The 17106-nt window shown below is 42.1% G+C and overlaps 2 protein-coding genes across 2 annotated transcripts; both read right to left on the reverse strand.

Moving 5' to 3' along the window:
- Window positions 1-8509: 8509 nt before the first annotated feature.
- Window positions 8510-8974, reverse strand: LOC122306354 (uncharacterized protein K02A2.6-like). The gene has a single exon (XM_043118782.1). It carries the CDS (start codon window positions 8972-8974, stop codon window positions 8510-8512), a length of 465 nt encoding a protein of 154 aa, XP_042974716.1.
- A 4792-nt stretch (window positions 8975-13766) lies between these two features.
- Window positions 13767-14558, reverse strand: LOC122306355 (E3 ubiquitin-protein ligase ATL41-like). The gene is made up of 2 exons (XM_043118784.1): window positions 14462-14558; window positions 13767-14317 (listed from the first exon to the last, which is right to left on the reverse strand). The coding sequence occupies exons 1-2, from the start codon at window positions 14556-14558 to the stop codon at window positions 13767-13769; spliced, it is 648 nt and encodes a 215-aa protein (XP_042974718.1).
- Window positions 14559-17106: the final 2548 nt, after the last annotated feature.

Below are 17106 nucleotides of genomic sequence, written 5' to 3' on the forward strand. Positions count from 1 at the left end.
GAGCACAGGGTTCTATGAAAATTATTCTAGAATGTTAAAAGTAAATTCTCTATTTTTCTCTCATTTTCTCTCTCATTAGTGTTTCACTATTTTAATTTTTGAGGTGTTACAAATTGTTATAACAGAGATATAGGTCTTTGTGCTATCAAAATATATGAAGAAATTCTTGCATTAATGGGAATAGAATACCTATCGAAATCTTCGTAATAAGGCACATTGCAGATAGAAGAAGACTCTGGTGCCGTTGAGGACCCCAATGGAGTGGTGGAGGAGGAGATACATTTTGGCCGATCATTGACACAAACAAGTGATATGTAGGAAGACAATTAGGCTTCGATAGAGAACATCAATGGGAAAAATGAGCAAGCAGGAGTGTGAGAGGTGACAAGAGGGAAGAGAAAGTTTATCTATAAAAGGAGACGTGATAGTTGAAGGACCCCAAGCAGAATATGAGAGCGGGTTGACAGCAAGATTGCTATGGACAAATCCCATGATTTGGTGACGTGACTAGGTACGGATGTGGAGTCCTTATAGCCCACCCCAAGGCGTGAGAACACAAATTGCCAATTAGAATCGACAATATGATGGACAAAACCGTTAATAATTATTAAATTCCTGCCATGCCAACGTGACAAGAATTTGCAGGGTAACCAGGCTCCCTAGCAGGATCAATATGGTAATAGTCATTTATAGCTAGAGGTGCCTCATGCTAAGGAAACAATGAGATATACAACTAAGCAAGATAACTCATTCCTTCTATATTCAAATCTCTAGATTTGATATCGAAGTCCCGAGATCAAGGGAATAAATTAAGCCGTTAATTGATTGTTATCGGTAAGATATAATGAACAAGTGCGGGTAATCTGAGGTAATCTTTTCCCTGATTCCTCATTGCAAGGAAACATACATATATTTCTAACTTAGGTATTGGATGTGCATCAAGCACATTGGGCCACCATCTTTCCTTGTCATAGGTTAATGATCGAGGTTAACAGGTGGTGAAACACGTCCAAAACACTTATCATTACTCAAAATCAAGGACCTGGTGGAACAAAATTAGCAACGCTATCAAGTTATCTTGCAGAAATTAAAGAAATACCGGAACAACCTCCATGAGAATTTCAGCCATTTGGAGTATGAGGTTTGCGCATTGCAAGATGAAGAAGAACAAGCAGCATAATTGATTCTTGATGATGAGACCATCAAATGTGAGCTCAACAATTTGAAGTCTAGTCCCAAAACTAGCATTTACAAAACCAAGGGCGATATTCATGGAGATGGAGATTACCATCAAGTTGTTCATGCATGGAATTTTTTTGAGGATACTCAGCTTTTATGGTTTGGGTTGTGGGATATCTCCAGGAGAAAGAGATGTGTGGGTTCTAGGGCTTATCAAACTAGGAATAGAGCATCACTGTTGCTCCAACCTCAAGTTTCAAACCAATATTCTTAGATTTGAAAGTTTGACCCCAATGGTCTCCTATTCTCACCCTCACATTTCTTTCTCTCTAACCTCTGTCTTTGTCGCTATCACTTTAAATCCAAAAACACAAAAACTTTCTTCCATTGCTTGCCCTCTTTCTCTCATTTGATTCCTCTCTACCTATGTCTCTCCAATAAAAAACACCCTTCCTTGTAGTGTGGGTCCTCTGCAAGCAGCGGTACCCATCGACCAGTCAACCGGAACTTCACCTCCTTGTCCTTTATGACTGGCTCGTTGACCAACCTCATATGGTCCTCTCCTTCTGCTCAAGTTGTTGTCGTATTACTCAACTCTCTATGATGCCATGACGTCACCTTCGCACCTCTCTTCACGTTTCGATCCTTCACTAGCAATGCTACATCTGTGTGGACTACCTCCAAGCTAGATCACAATTGGGTAATACTGACAAGAGCATTTACTTCTAAGCCTGCTGCAAGTGATGTTGTTGGCATTGACTTGGGAACAACCAATTTTTGTGTTGTAGTTACGAAGGAAAAGAATTCCAAGGTTGCTGAGAAGCTGTTTGATGAAAGGCTTGAGTGGAGACTTGGGAGGGATTTATTCCCTTTGCTGCCTGATGTGTTCGAGTGGATTAAGCAAATTAGCAACCCAGGAGCTCTCAGGAGATTTGATGAGCTCAACACGGATCTCTTTAGAAAGTTTTGAGAAATGTTTGGGGAATGCTAAGATGGACAAGAGCATTGTCTATAGTGTTGTGCTTGTCAGTGGCTCTACCAGAATTACCAATATCCAGTAGCCTTGTAGAGCTCATTTCGTTAAAGAAGTCCTGCAATCCTAATAAGGCTATCACATATGGTGCTACAATCCATGCTGTTGATTTGAGTGAAGTGGGTAACGAGAACGTATTGATTTCCAGGTACACAACCCACCTGTGTCATCCATTCCCCCAAACCACATGATGCTGGGGGGGGGGGGGGGGGGGAGGGGTCGTCCTCAGTTGACTAGCTGCTTAACTGCATGGATTTACCCAACAACATGGTGGTTATGGCTGTGCCGTTCCCGCCAAAATTCAAGGTACTACAGAAAGAGCTATACGATAGTTCTTGAGATCCAGTCAACAACTTAGAAACTTTTAAAGCACACTAGACCCTTCATGGGTTTCCTTGAGAGAAGCATGTTGAGCTTTCCCATTGACTTTGAAAGGCATGGCAAGAGGCTGATTCAGAGAGTTGCGGACAGCGTTGATTTATAGTTTCGAAGAGTTGGCCAAACTATTCCTGACACAATTCATGACTAGTAGGAGGAGAAGCCGACTTGGAGCATACCTTCTAACCATAAAGCAATAGGAGGAAGAGAGCCTGAATGCATACATCACCCGATTCAACAAGGAACGATTAACCACTAATGATTAAGATGAGAAAATCACGCTAGCAATCCTTCTAGGGATGTATGGCCTCAAATCCCATTCATGGCAGAGTTAGATGAAAGACCTTGTCGACACTGAGAGAGTTCATGGACAGGATTGATGACTTTGTCAATGCTAAAGACATGTTTGAAAACTTAATCGCACCATGGAAAGCAGAGATGAATGAATCGAGTAAAGACCTTTAGAGATCAAGTGAGAAGCCTCATAGAAGTCTGGGTGAATGCAATATGAAGAAAAATGAGAAGGGTGTGCACCCTATCAGGAATGTGGTTCAAGATTTGTCCATAAAAATCTATATTTATAGTTAGAAGGACAGTCACGAGACTAGGAGGGAAACGATCAGGCAAGGAGAGGACGTCGTTTCTACACCTACCCCCAGTCTGACAGTCACTAGATGGAAGACTGCTACACAAATGAGAAAGCAGAGACCTGAAATGATTGATTGCAAAACATTTGAAACTCATGAAGCAGGTGTTGGAGTGAAGAACAGAGCGAGATTGAATGCTTGTCAAAGCAGGAGTCCTAAAAGGTGGCAAACAACAAGGGAATATGATTGAGATGCTCCTCACTGAAACCTAACTGTAGCGACGCATCCTGGGGTGAGATTAACACGAAAGTAGGATTCGTTGGAGGAAGGGCCACCTTATCTTGTAGAAAGGTGCACACTTGCAGGGCAAGATACAAGGAAGTGTACACGACATATTGACCCCCAAACAACCAAGGCGTGGGAACTCGATCAACATCTCCTTTGGGGAGGAAGATTACAAAGGGGTCCTATATCCACATGATGATGCATTGGTGGTAATGTTGTTAGTCGCAAACTATACTAGAAGAGTTTTGATCGACAATGGGAGCTCGGTCGATATCCTCTTTTGGGATGTTTTCACCAAAATGGGCATTGATCCTAGAAAACTGCGACCGTCATCCACATCACTGAAGGGTTCTCTAGAGATACAATGCAACTGTAGGGCCAATAACCCTAACACTCATAGCCAAAAAAGGAGGACGCACCCCTACCACAATGGCTAACTTCCTAGTATTTAGAACCCCCTCATGTTACAACACCATATTGGGGTGACTAACCTTGAACAACATCAAAGCCATCACTTCAACCTATCATTTAAGGATAAAGTTCCCAACGAAGGTAGAGTAAGAAAAGTTCAAGGTGAGCAAGCCTTAGCATGGGAGTGCTATGTACAAGAGCTCAAGACTAGGGGAGTGGATATCCATGCATTGGAAAATCAAAGTTAGGATAAGGCCTTGCCCCACTGCTGGTCCTCCTTGACTATGACATAGAAGCATGAGATGAAGAAAACCTGCAACAAGCATAGGCAAACAAGCCAAAGCCACTAGAGCTAGTGACACTACATCCACAACAATCAAAAGTTACAACATGAATCGAGACCAAGCTCTAACTCAAAATTTGAGAAAAACTAATGCAACTCTTGGTCAAACATAGAGACATGTTTGCATAAGGACACGAAGATATGCCCAGAATAGACAATGCACTCATTGAATATCGCGTCTGAGTCAATCCCAAAAGTAAGAAGGTTCGCCAGAAGAGAAATACACGGCCATTTAGGAAGTCAATTGATTGCCTTCTACAGGATTCATTAAAGAAGCCCACTACCTCGAGCGGTTATCCAACGTCGTACTATTGAAGAAAGCCAATGGCAAATGGAGAATGTGTGTGGACTTCACCAACCTAAAGAAAGCCTGCCCAAATGATAGCTTTTCCTTGCCATGCATCGACTTGATTGTTGATTCTACGACAACACACCGCATGCTAAGTTTCATGGATGTCTACTCGGGTTACAATTAAATCTGGATAAATGCGACCAAAGAAGAGGCGACCTCAATCATAACAAATCAAAGACTATACTACTATCAAGTCATGTCGTTTGGCCTAAAGAACGCCAGTGCGACATACCAAAGGCTCGTGAATCGAATGTTTAAAAAGCAGATCGGACATAGCATGGAGGTATATGTCAACGACCTGTTGATTAAAAGCAAAGAGTCATCCCAACACTTGGAGGATTTGAGGGAAGCCTTCCATCTACTGCGCCAATACAAAATGAAGCTAAACCCCACCAATTGCGCCTTTAGTGTTGGCTTGGAAAAATTTCTTGGTTTCATAGTGTCTGAGAGAGGGATAAAGGCCAATGTAGAGAAAATTAAAGCAATCATGGATATGAAGCCCCCTCGAAACATTGGCAAGACACCAAGGCTGACTAGCAGAGTTGTAGGACTTAATAGATTTGTATCTAGATCCATAGATAAGTGCCTACCATTTTTAGGGCCTCGTGCAAAGTACACTTATGGAATGATGACTGTGATTGGGTGTTTCAAGCACTAAAGTAATGCCTATCCAACCCACCACTGCTAAGCCAACTTGAGTAAGAGGACACACTTTATGTATACTAGGTGGTATCACCCCATGCAGTGTCGACGACTTTGATTAAAGAAGAGGGGGCAACTTAGAGGCCAATATACTACACGAGTTGTGCCCTACGAGGGTAGAGTTGAGATAACCTCAAATGGAGATGCTGACCTTTACATTGGTAACAACTGCTTGGGGGTTGCAGCCATACTTCTCATTAGGGTCTTGATAGAAACCACCCCAAAAAAGGTATTACAAAGACCAGACACTTCTGGAAGCCTAGTGAGTTGGTTAATTGAGCTTAGTGAGTTTGGATTTGATTACCTGCTGAGGCATGTGACGAAGGGCTAGGCACTAGCAGAATTATCATCTAGTTTACCAACTTTCCTAAAGAAGTGTCGACCACTCTGGTTGAGAAGCTCTGGTAGGTCTTCGCTGATGGCTCATCCTGCTACACTGGCAGGGGACTAGCAGTCCACATAGTAAGCAAATCCAAACACGAACATCATTACATGGCAAAACTCGCTCTTAGAACCACCATCAACGAAGCCGATTATGAATCGTTGGTAGCAGGACTCTTGATAGCAGAGGCACTGAGAGCCATCGAGGTTAAGGTAAGAGCAGACTCCCAAGTGGTATTTAACCAAGTATTGGGATAATACATGATGAAAGGAGAGAAGTTGAAAAGTAATTGCAGCGGGTATGGGAGAAACATGACTGATTTTTTTATTTTAGCATAGAGCCAATTCAAAGGGAAGATAACAGTGTAGCGAACAAACTTGCATGGATAACCCTGGGAATGGGGGAGTTCGCGTTGCTATGGGAAGTGGTAAGCTGAGTGATGAAAATCTCAACTGTTGGGGATGAGGTCATCGAAGACTAGGAGAACCGGAGTGGGCTCAAGAGGTAGTAAGGTACCTAGATACTAAAAAAGCTTCCAGCAGCGAAGGAAGAGGAGAGGAAGATAAAAAGAAGGGCTGCTTGGTTCACCAAGATCAATGCAGTCCTCTATACTATCTTTAAGGCGATACGAGATGGGTCGGTTGTTTGCAATCACTATATATAGGCCTTTCCATCGTGGCCCCAGCTTTCCTTTTTCTATAGTAGAACCCTCAGCACCAGGTCACCTATTTTGAAAGAATGCGGCTTGACCTGCTTGTTGAAGTATTGCTTTGCTTTTCATTTGTTATTCTTCGTTGGTACCACTACCTCTTCCCTCATTTCTTCTAGAAGATCTAGGCCTTCTGCTAACCTCTCGTTGTTGGCGTCCAAGTTGAAGTACTGGTCCTAGTGTGTAGGCATTCCTACCTCCACGGGAATCATTGCCTCGCTCTTGTAAGTAATTGTGAAGTGCGTCTCCCCAATGGGGGTCCTAATAGTTGTTCGGTATGCCTATAATATGCCTGAGATTTCTTTGGGCCATCCTCCTATATGAGCTCCCAGCTTTTTCTTAAGGGTGGATAGGAAAGTTTTGTTGGTTGCCTTAGCTTGGCCATTGGCTTGCGGGTGTCCTAGAGACAAGTACTTCACCTTGATCTTGAGCTCCATGCACGATTCTCGGTAGTGTGAGTAGTTAAATTGTCTTCCATTGTTTGATTTGAAGCTCTGAGAATGCCAAATAGGTAGACTATTGACTTCCACATGAACTTTGTGATGGCTTGGGCAATAATGGTTGCTAGGGCCTCTGCTTCGACCCACTTTGTGAAATAGTTGACCGCCACGACTAAACATTTTGCCCATCCTTTGGTTGTTGGGAACTGGCCAATCAAGTCTATTTCCTATTGCACGAAAGTCCATGGGGAGGTGATCAAAGTTAGCTCCTCTAGTGGGTAGTGCGGCAAGGGCTCATGCTCTTGGCATTTCGGGCACTTCCTTGCGATGTCCTCTAAGGCTCTAAGAGAGTGGGGCCAGTAGTACCTAGCCTGGGTTACCCTCACAGCTAATGCCCTTCCACTTGAGTGGCTTCCATAGATTCCCTTGTGAATTTCTGCTAGCATGTATTGGGCTTCGTTTAGTGAGAGGTAGCCGAGGAGTGGTTCAGAGAAGCCTTTTTTGTACAAGACCCCTTTCACTAGGGTGAACTGTGCTGCCCTATTCTTGAATTTGTGGACTTATTTTGAGTCCTTTGGTAGTTTGCCTTCTTGCAGAAATTCCATGATGTTTATGGCCCATTCGGGAAATGCCGGGATCGTGACAAATACCTCGACCTAGATGGATGGGGCATCGACCATTCTGACCACAATGTGCTCGGGGAGGGGAGCTCCTCATGTCCTAATGTGGCATTTGCTAATTGATCTGCCTTCTAGTTCTCTTCTCTCATGACTTGTCCAATGTGGAAAAAGCAGAAGAGGTCATGCTCCTAGCAAAATAATTGGAGGTACTTCTTCAGCTTTTCTCCCTTTGTGGTGAACTGTTCTAATACCTAGCTGATGACTACTTGGGATTCCACCCTTACCTCCACTTTCTTGGCTAACAGTGCTTCATACTCAGCCTCATCGCTATTTGCCTTGAAGGCCAATTTCACTACATAGTTATGCTATTCTTCTTGTTCTATCACTATGTGCACCCCTACACCCTTGCCAGCCTAGCAGGACGAGTCGTCTACGTACACCTGCTAGGGCTTTCCTTGGTGAATTATGCAACAAAGTCTGCTAGCACCTGCCCTTTGATTACTGTGCAAGGTAGGTACTCTAATTTGAGTTCACTAAGCTTGATTTCCCACTTGGTGAGTCAACCTGACGTATTCAACTTTTGTAGGATCTTTTTTAGGGGAACATCGGTGAGCAATTTCATCGGGTGGGCTTGGAAGTATGGTCTTAGTCTTCTTGCAGCCACTACTAGTGCAAACACCAACATTTCAGCCTGCGAGTAATTAGCATCGACTCCGCGGAACGCCCGACTCATGTAGTAGACAGGCTGTTGTCCTTTCTCTACTTCACGGACCAATACTGCCAATACGGCATGAAAGGACATGGCCAGGTACACGGTTAGATTCTCGCTCAGTTTTGTTTGGCTGAGGAGTGGGGGGTGGGCTAGGTACTTCCTCAGGTTAGTGAATGCTTCATCACAGGCCACATCCCATTATTGGGCCTTCCTCAAGACTTTGAAGAAGGGGAGACATCGTTTGGTCGACTGAGCAATAAAGCAGCTTAAAGCAGCCACCCCACAGGCAAGCCTCCTGACCTCATAAAGGTTGCTCGGGGTTGGGGGGAGGCATCCCTACTATTGCTTCGACTTTCTCTAGATTAGTCTTGATTCCTTACTCAGAGATCATAAAGCCCAAGAATTTCCCTAACTCCACTTCAAATGCACACTTCGATGGGTTTAGCATCATTTGATACTGCCGGAGAACTATGAAGGCTTCATGAAGGTCCGTCAAGTATTGCTCGGCTTTCTTACTTTTGACTAGTAGGTCATATACATATACCTCCATGTTCCGGCTGATTTGTTGCTTGAACATCCGATTAACCAGTAGCTGGTTAGTAGTGCCAGCATTCTTTATGCCAAACGACATGTCCTTATAGTAATAGAGTCCTCGATATGTGAAGAAGGCTATCTTTTCTTCGTCATCCAGGCTCATCCAGATTCGGTTGTACACGGAGTATGCATCCATGAAGCTAAGGAGCAGGTGTCCTGCTATCAAATCCATGATCAAATCGATACAAGGTAGTGGGAAGCTGTTCTTTTGGCAAGCTTTGTTCAGGTCAGTGAAGTAGATGCACATCCGTCACTTCCCGCTTGCTTTCTTCACTAGAACAAAATTGGAGAGCCACTCGAGATAGTGGGCTTCTTGGATGAACTCCATTGCCAAGAGTTGGTCAACCTCCTCAGCTATGGCTGCGTACTTCTTGATGCTGAAGCTTTGCCATTTCTATTTGACTTTCTAGGTCGTTGGGTCCACGCAGAGGTGGTGTTTGATGATAGAGTTGTCGATCTTAGACATCTCCTCGAGACTCCAAGCAAACACGTCTTGGTGCTTGATGAGAAGTAGCTTCAGAGCTTGCCTTAGTTTGGGGTCCAGCTTGGTCCTGACTCTAATTGTCCATTCGGGCCTCTATCAGTCAACCAAGACCAGCTCCAAGGGCTCATTCAGTTCGGCTTGCCGGAGATCCTGCTCGTCACGGACTTCCTTATCCCTACTCAACCAGGTCTTGCAGTGAGGGTGGCTCAGCTACTTCCCCTGTTCCCTAATCATCCTGACTTCCTTGACCTTGTGCCTTAGTTCCCAAGTGTAGCACTCTCGGGCAAGCACTTGTTCACTGTAGACTTCCCCCACCCCTAAGTCTATGGGAAACTTCATCTTGAGATGGTAGGATGAGGTTACCGCCCTCAAATTGTTCAGGGTCGGGCACCCTAGTATCGCATTGTACAAAGAGGGAGCCTTGACCACCAAGAAGTAGGCCATGGTTGTTGCGGCCCTGGGGGTCATCCGGGCCAAGACGGATAGGGTGATGGCTCCTATTGGTTGAACAATGTTGCCCGTGAAACATTTGAACGGCTTGGGAGTCTGGCACAATCGGTCTGGGCTGATCCCCATTCTGACAAAGGCTTCCCAAAATAAGATATCTGCTGTGCTGTAGTTGTTAATCAAAACTCTCCGGGTTGTGAAGTTTGCAATCTGCATGGTCATTATTAATGCATCATCATGCGAATGAAGGTTATCGTGGCGCTCCCAGACTACCTTCGTGCCTCAGTGGAGATTCTTCCTGTCATGAACACCTCCTTATATCGAGCTCTGCGAGCATGTGCCCTCCGAGCTAATGAGGTGGTTCCTTCTCTTGCATATCCCCTCGCGATCGTGGGGATCTCTCCAACTTAGCTGTCCGTCCTCATCAGGCTTCTACATGGTGGGCTCCACCCGGCCTCTCTTCAAGCCCCTTGTCTTCTCGGGCCCAAGCCCCACCCATGTTCTAGGTGGCCACCCTCATGCCGTTTCTGTTGGCCCTCTGACTGTCTTATCTATTTCTACAAGTCTTCCATAATTTCCCTCCTCTGCCTTAGGGTAAAGCAGTCCTCAGTGCTATGCCGGTCTGTCATATGGTAGCCATAATACTGGTAGCCCTCCTTGCCCCAGCATGGTTCCCTCTATTGGCTCGAGTCTTGCTTTCCTTTTAATGTCATGTTTGCATGCACTAATGTCTGCCGCATCTTCGGGCTAGTACTTTCCTCCTTCTCTTTACCTCTGACACTCCTCTCTTGCCCCCTTGCCGACTGGGCCCTGCCCTTTGTCCGGCAGCCTTCCAATCCTCTTGCTCCAACTTGGACCATTGTGGAGCAGTCAGGGCCTCGAGGGTGTCTTCCGCATTGATGGATCCATCTGCCCGATCTATGAACTCCCTCAGAGTCGTGGGGGTCCTTCACTCTATCTCGGCCATGAACGAGCTCCGAGGCCAAATTCCTCCTAGCAAGGCTGCCAAGGTGATATTCTCATCTTGATCATCTGTGGTCACGCGTTTCTGGTTGAACTGAAAAATTTATGACTTAAGGCTCTGGCCATCTCTCTGTTTTACTGTCAGGAGGTAGGCAATCAGACGTCTTCTCTTCCGGCTCACCATAAATTGTGTCATGAAGAGGTGGGCTAGTTCATCAAAGCTAGCCATGGTCCCTGGCCGCAGGGATCTGAACCAGGCTCATGTGGCTCCTTTCAGGGTCAATGGGAAAGGCCAGCAGGCAATCTCTCTTGGGAAGCTGTACAAGGTCATGTGGTCCTTGAACATCTCTAGGTATTCCAGTGGATCCTTGCAGCAGTTATACACCTCCATCCAAGAGACTTTGAATTTGGGCAGGGGAGGCATTGTCATAACCCCTACATTGTACTGTAGGTCAGTGGTGAAGCGCTCCAATTTCCTCCATCAACTTCTTTATTGTAGCCCCTATCTCTGCAAGTCTTTCCTCCATCGCTTTGTCTTGCTCATCTTCTTTTCGCATGGTTTGGGATCGTGTTGCTACTGGCATGCGAAGTACACGCTTCTATAAGAAAGGACCTACAGACAAGGTCACTGTTGATGTTGTGTTTCACAGCCTGAGCAGTTCCATGAAAGCCCAATGCTGAAACTTGCAACTAAGAAAAAGAGTGGGCTTCGGGGTGGTTTGGGGTTCCTCCAATGCCAAAGTCAAACAATGTTCCTTGTGTAAGCTATGGAGAAAATAAAAGTGTAAGAGGAAGAATAAGAGAATCCTTTCCCTTGGTGAGGGTGGGGGTATTTATATCTATCTCGGGTTCGGTCCCAGATAGTGATCGTGCGGTATTAGCCCGTACTTGAGTCAAGCCTGCTATCAGTCTCTCTACTAGGCGGCATTGTGTCAGGGAAGGTCATGCAGACCACTGGCACCCCAGGATGCACGTCGTTGCGTGTTTGGCCCCTGGTGGGCATTGAATGCCACGTGGTTCCTGGCTGTGGCATGCGTCTGTGTTCCATTTAAAGTGATGCATCTTTGGTCAAGCACGCCCCATCCCTAGATGTGTCAGCCGTAGGGGCTTTGGGGTATGCCATGCCCCCATCCTTGCTGGTGGGACCCTGTCAGCCACTTGTATGTTAGGTGCTACTTGATCGCCGCGGGCCCTTTGGCTACTGGGCTCCCTGGTCTAGCTTGATGCATCTTCTATCTTTCTCCCGGGGCCTAGTCCTTCTTATGCTTTGTGGCTTGAGTTTGCTAGGCCCAGGCTGGCCCTAGGAATTACCCCCATTATAGTTCTCATTTCCTTTGTTATTTCTCAATTGCATTTCCAGTTTACATTCCACGCAACCCTCTGATTAGATTCACTCCTAGAGCAGTAACCTAACAAAAAATCGATTCGAATTTTGTTCCGCCACAAAAAAAAAGCCATGTGCCCCCAACTCTTGACCATAGGTTTAGGTTGTAGAAATCTTCATGATTTTAATCTGTATGTATATTTCGGAAGTTGATCCGGACTACTAATTCCCACTTTTATTAGATATTTCTCAATGCTTCATTGAGTCAAACATTGTAAGAAAGTCTTCTTATAAGGGTGTAAGTGGGCAGGTGGGTATTGGGTAACTTACGGACGAGGTTGTTGATGAAAAGCGGCTGCCTCCTCCATCAATTCAAGAGGTAATTTCTCCTTGGAATTCCACCGCTGACGTTCATTCATGAAGCTTAATTTCGAAGATGGTGTTGAGCCCTTCGTTGCCGAGTGATAGAATGATTTGGATGGGGAAAGAATATGGAGAATTAGTATGAAGAGTATACCAATTGGGTGGAGATCACGGAAATCAAGAGCAAGAAGAAAAATTTTAGACTGTTTGCAGCAATATAAAGAACTTTGCAATGAGCATGTCCTTATATCTGTCAATTATTTCAAATCAAAATAATTATTTTATATTAAAATGATTCAATTATTATTATTATTATTATTATTATTATATAGTGTTTTGTCAAACTTTGAACAAAAATTTTCACGTCATAGAGTCAAAAATTACTGTAGCGATTGCTTTTATCTTTTGACTACGTGATAAAGTATAACATCTAATTATAATATATACCAACGTCACTACGTGCATGATCAACGACCTAGCAACTGCTCTAGGAATACAATGTTTCAGGGTCGAACCAGTAAATACTAGAGCTTAAGGGGCTAAATTTTAAAAAAATAAGTTTTGGGGGTAATAGTTAATAATTAATATTTTTAAAATTTATCATAGAAAAAGCCATAAAAAATTAAAATTTTGAACTTTCAACTATTTTGGGGCTCCTGCATGCATGGCTGTAGTCCTGCATGCTTTAAACAAATCAAGATAATTTAAACATAAAATACGCCAAAATGTTTAATTAATTAAGTACGTGTGATCTGATCCAAAACTCTCAAGTTATCTCCGGTCTCTATCATTTTTCGAGTCTATTTCCAATATCCCTTCTTTGTATTAATTTCTACGTATCAATAACAGTCCCAAAAGTCAAGATCCAAATTTCTCAATAAATAAATAGTGATCCGCCTTCAATTGCCATCCAATTCTTCATCACCAAAAGTACACCTAATTTCTCCCTTGACCAAGTAATATTTTAATATAAATAGTCTCACATTTCTTTTAACAAACTAAATATATATTATATATTATATTATATATATATATATATATATATGAGAAATGATATTTATAATCGTATATTTTTTTTTTAAAAATAATAAATTTAGCATTTAATTTTTTTAATAATAAACTCTATTTTTTAAAAAAAGAATATACGATAGTTGCATAATCTATGACTGTATCTAGTATGATTTTATGAAATTTCGAAAAATGACAACCCTTTCTTGAATATCCATCGTAGGCTCCTGGTCTCTAATCAATATATATATTATATAGAGCCACGTTTTTATGCAAGTTTCTGTGAGTCTCACGTATATTTAATTTACTCATATCTGAATATTTCAAAAAATAAAAAATTTTCTCATATCTGAAATGTAAAAGCAGTACGCATCATCGTTGCCAAGAAAGGAAAAAATAAAATAAAATCGCCCTATAAATTATAATAAATAATTACCTGAAAATAATCAATCACTGCCTCTCTAAATCTTCTACAGTACTATCATCGTCTTGATCAATACCACCTGAATGAATTCTTGCAGATGATCTATCCCTACTTAAGATCCTTTTGAACGAATTAAATCGTGATGAGGTCGAACCACCCACGATCTTTTGATCAGAGGATTGGCCAGCACCATCTGATGTCCCAGCTACCACGCATGATGACAATCCAGAATTCGCAAACCCTAAAGATGGAGCCGTGGGTGCTGCAGTCTCTAGGCCGGCCGGACTTGCCGGAGCCTCACAAGACTCGGGATGAACTTCCGGCATAGCCTCGCATCGACAAATAGGACATGTAGAGTGTGAACTCAACCACTTATCTATGCATTCCGCATGGAAAATGTGCTTACAGTTTGGAAGCAACCTAGCCATGTCTTCACTCTCCAACGTGCTTAGACACACCGTGCACTCCGTCGCAGTCGACGACGCATCAATCATTTCGACATCCCTTTGATTGAAAACAAACACCGGTAACGACGCGATGACCTCCGGATCAAGCCCGCGCCTGGGTTGCTGCTCACCTGAGCGGGCAGGAGTGACGGTTAACCCCAGTTGAAGTAGAGCGGCTCGTCACCGGCGAAGGACACACGTTGCATATATGTTTAAAGCAATGAACAATACGATCACCACCAACAAAGAGACGATAGCCGTGAGCATCATCTTGCCATTCAAATGATTCCTGTTGTCAGGATTGAGCAAGGGTGGGGGACCTGGATCGTGATTATTCATGGCACGAAATGGGTCATTATCAGTGGAGGACATGGTTTGGTTTGGCGTTGTTGGTTAATTGTCTGAGAGAGATCGAGTGTGCAAGTTTTGCCTCTTTTTGCGAGGGGCTTTGGACTTGTTAACTGCGTTGTGGACCGGGTTTCTTTAGGGAGAACAAAAGATAAACTCGATCAAACGATTGATCGAGTAATGGAGTAATTAAAGAGAAACTCCATCTTTTCAAAGATGTTGAATGCTGAATGTTGACTTGCATATATGCATTATATATATATATATATATATATATAGTTCGGTATGCGCAATTCTTGAGGTAGCTAGGATGCTTTACCTGCCCCTAGATGTTATTTTGAACATCATTTAATAGTTAATTACCCTTTGAATTCTTCTTAATAATATTTTGGAAAATTTTCATATAAGAAAACGTCAATGTCCTCTTTGAATTATATAATTTCTTCAATCTCATGACCAGTTCAATATGTATTGTTTTCAAATTATTGTACGTAAATGTCAATACCTTAGAGATTGTGATAAACAATGAATTGGTAATTATTAATACTGATCGAGATGTCTTACCTGAATCATTTTGTTTAAATTCTATTCATATGAACTTTTGGGAACTCCATTAATTACTTTTATTCGATCGATTGAGTAGCTTAATTAACAACTTTAGATACTACAACGTGTACAAAAATTGAGATTTAGGGAGAATCAAATTTTGGGACAGAGCTTTTTTGAGACAGAATGTCTAGCGAGCCTTCTGCTGCCTAAATGAGAAGTACTGTCAGTGTACGCACGGCTCCCTGAGTACTTTAGCATGGGTTACAGTAAACACACTTAAACGCTAAAACAACAACACTAACGTGAAATTGCCTGATCAACGGGCAAGGAATCCGGAATCCGCTGGCACCAACGAAAACACAAACATACGTCGCAGAGGCACATCTTTAAAGGCCCTAACAAGCAACGATTTAGATGTCTCCTTGAGGTTCACCCTTGGAGATCTGTATTGCAATACACATAACGAAAATTCAAGAGCAAATTTCCATAATTTGTTTTTTTTTGCATTTTTTGTAAACTATGATCTCTATCGTGGTTGACTTGAAAATTCTGAAGTCTTTTTTGTTGGATATATAGGTTGACCTTAAGAATCATGAATATCTGTTGAACAAAATAAACTAAGGTCCAGCCCATTACTTGGGATTTAAGGAAAGTTGAACGACAAAGTGATAGAAGACAAATAGGATTCAACTATCCAAAAGAAAGAAAGAAATCTCTATAAAAAGAGGGAATCTCTACAAATCAAGATAGATTATAATTGGCTCCCCCTCCAGACTTCTATTGAGAAAGCATCTTCTTTTAACCTCATTGAAACCCTATTTTTCACCATTGCATTGAGGGTTATAAGAGGCCATGAGAGATTACAAAATATTATAGTAGATCTTGCCTTCAAATGACCCATGGACTTAGGCTTATATGCCAACTACGTAAATATCTATGTCTATCTTTATTTACATTTTATTTGCTTTATTTATTATTTATTCCATGGATGAGTATTAGAACAAAGCACGATCAACGCCTTAGCCACCCTTATATATGGGCCATTCGCTACATCGAAAAATACGTCAACACTTTCCTTTTCATGTGTTCTCTTTTCTATATATCTATAACATGTCCATGCTTATATTACAATTGCAAACTTTAATTACTGTTTCAACTTTTACTTCCTTTAGGTCCATATATATACGATAATTAAGTTTATTTTATTAACTTTGCAATGAACTTTAATTAATTTTTTTTGTAGGACGTAATTGAACGTTAATTATTATAATTATTGCATTATATATATATATATGACAAATTAGGATTTGAAGTAATAAACAATCCCTCGATTATTCACTCGCATAATGCATCTTTTTCTAATTTTCTCAATATCGATCCAAAGGAAAATTAACTAAGGGCCCTTTTGGGGGTAAAATCCTAATTATTCGCAGCACTTGGTATTTCAACTCAAATAACGCGCGTCTCAAACTCTCCGTTGCAGAAAATAATTAAGATGTTAGTTTTGTAATTTATGTTACAATATTTCACCATAAAATATTAGAAACTATCTCACTATATCCATTCTTGTGTTAAAAAAAAAAATAAAAAAAAATAAAAAAAATAAATAAAAAAAAACATCATTAACATTATTAAACATTATTATATTAACAAAGTGAGATAATGATCAGAATATATATAGTACTGAAGTACGTAGTTTACTTGTAACGTTACCGATCATAAATGATAAATTATGCATCTTTAGAAGGCCGTATGCGCGCGCGCATCATGATGTGTCACACGATCGAGTCGAACGCCGTGCATGCCCATGATATGTTCAAAGATAGTACTAATATTTCAAACTTAGAAATGGGGGTAATCATGTATGAAACACAAATTTTCATTGACTTGAAAAATAAACTTGTTGACTTATAGATAAGAGCGCCGTGCGAGGTTTGTTCATAGTCACATGAGGCGGAGACTTTTTTTGTCCTAATTTCACAGAAATGAATTATCCCTTTCTCACTGGATCGAAGACCTTCAG

The sequence above is a fragment of the Carya illinoinensis genome, chromosome 4, assembly GCF_018687715.1.
Source record: "Carya illinoinensis cultivar Pawnee chromosome 4, C.illinoinensisPawnee_v1, whole genome shotgun sequence".
Lineage (NCBI taxonomy): Eukaryota > Viridiplantae > Streptophyta > Magnoliopsida > Fagales > Juglandaceae > Carya > Carya illinoinensis.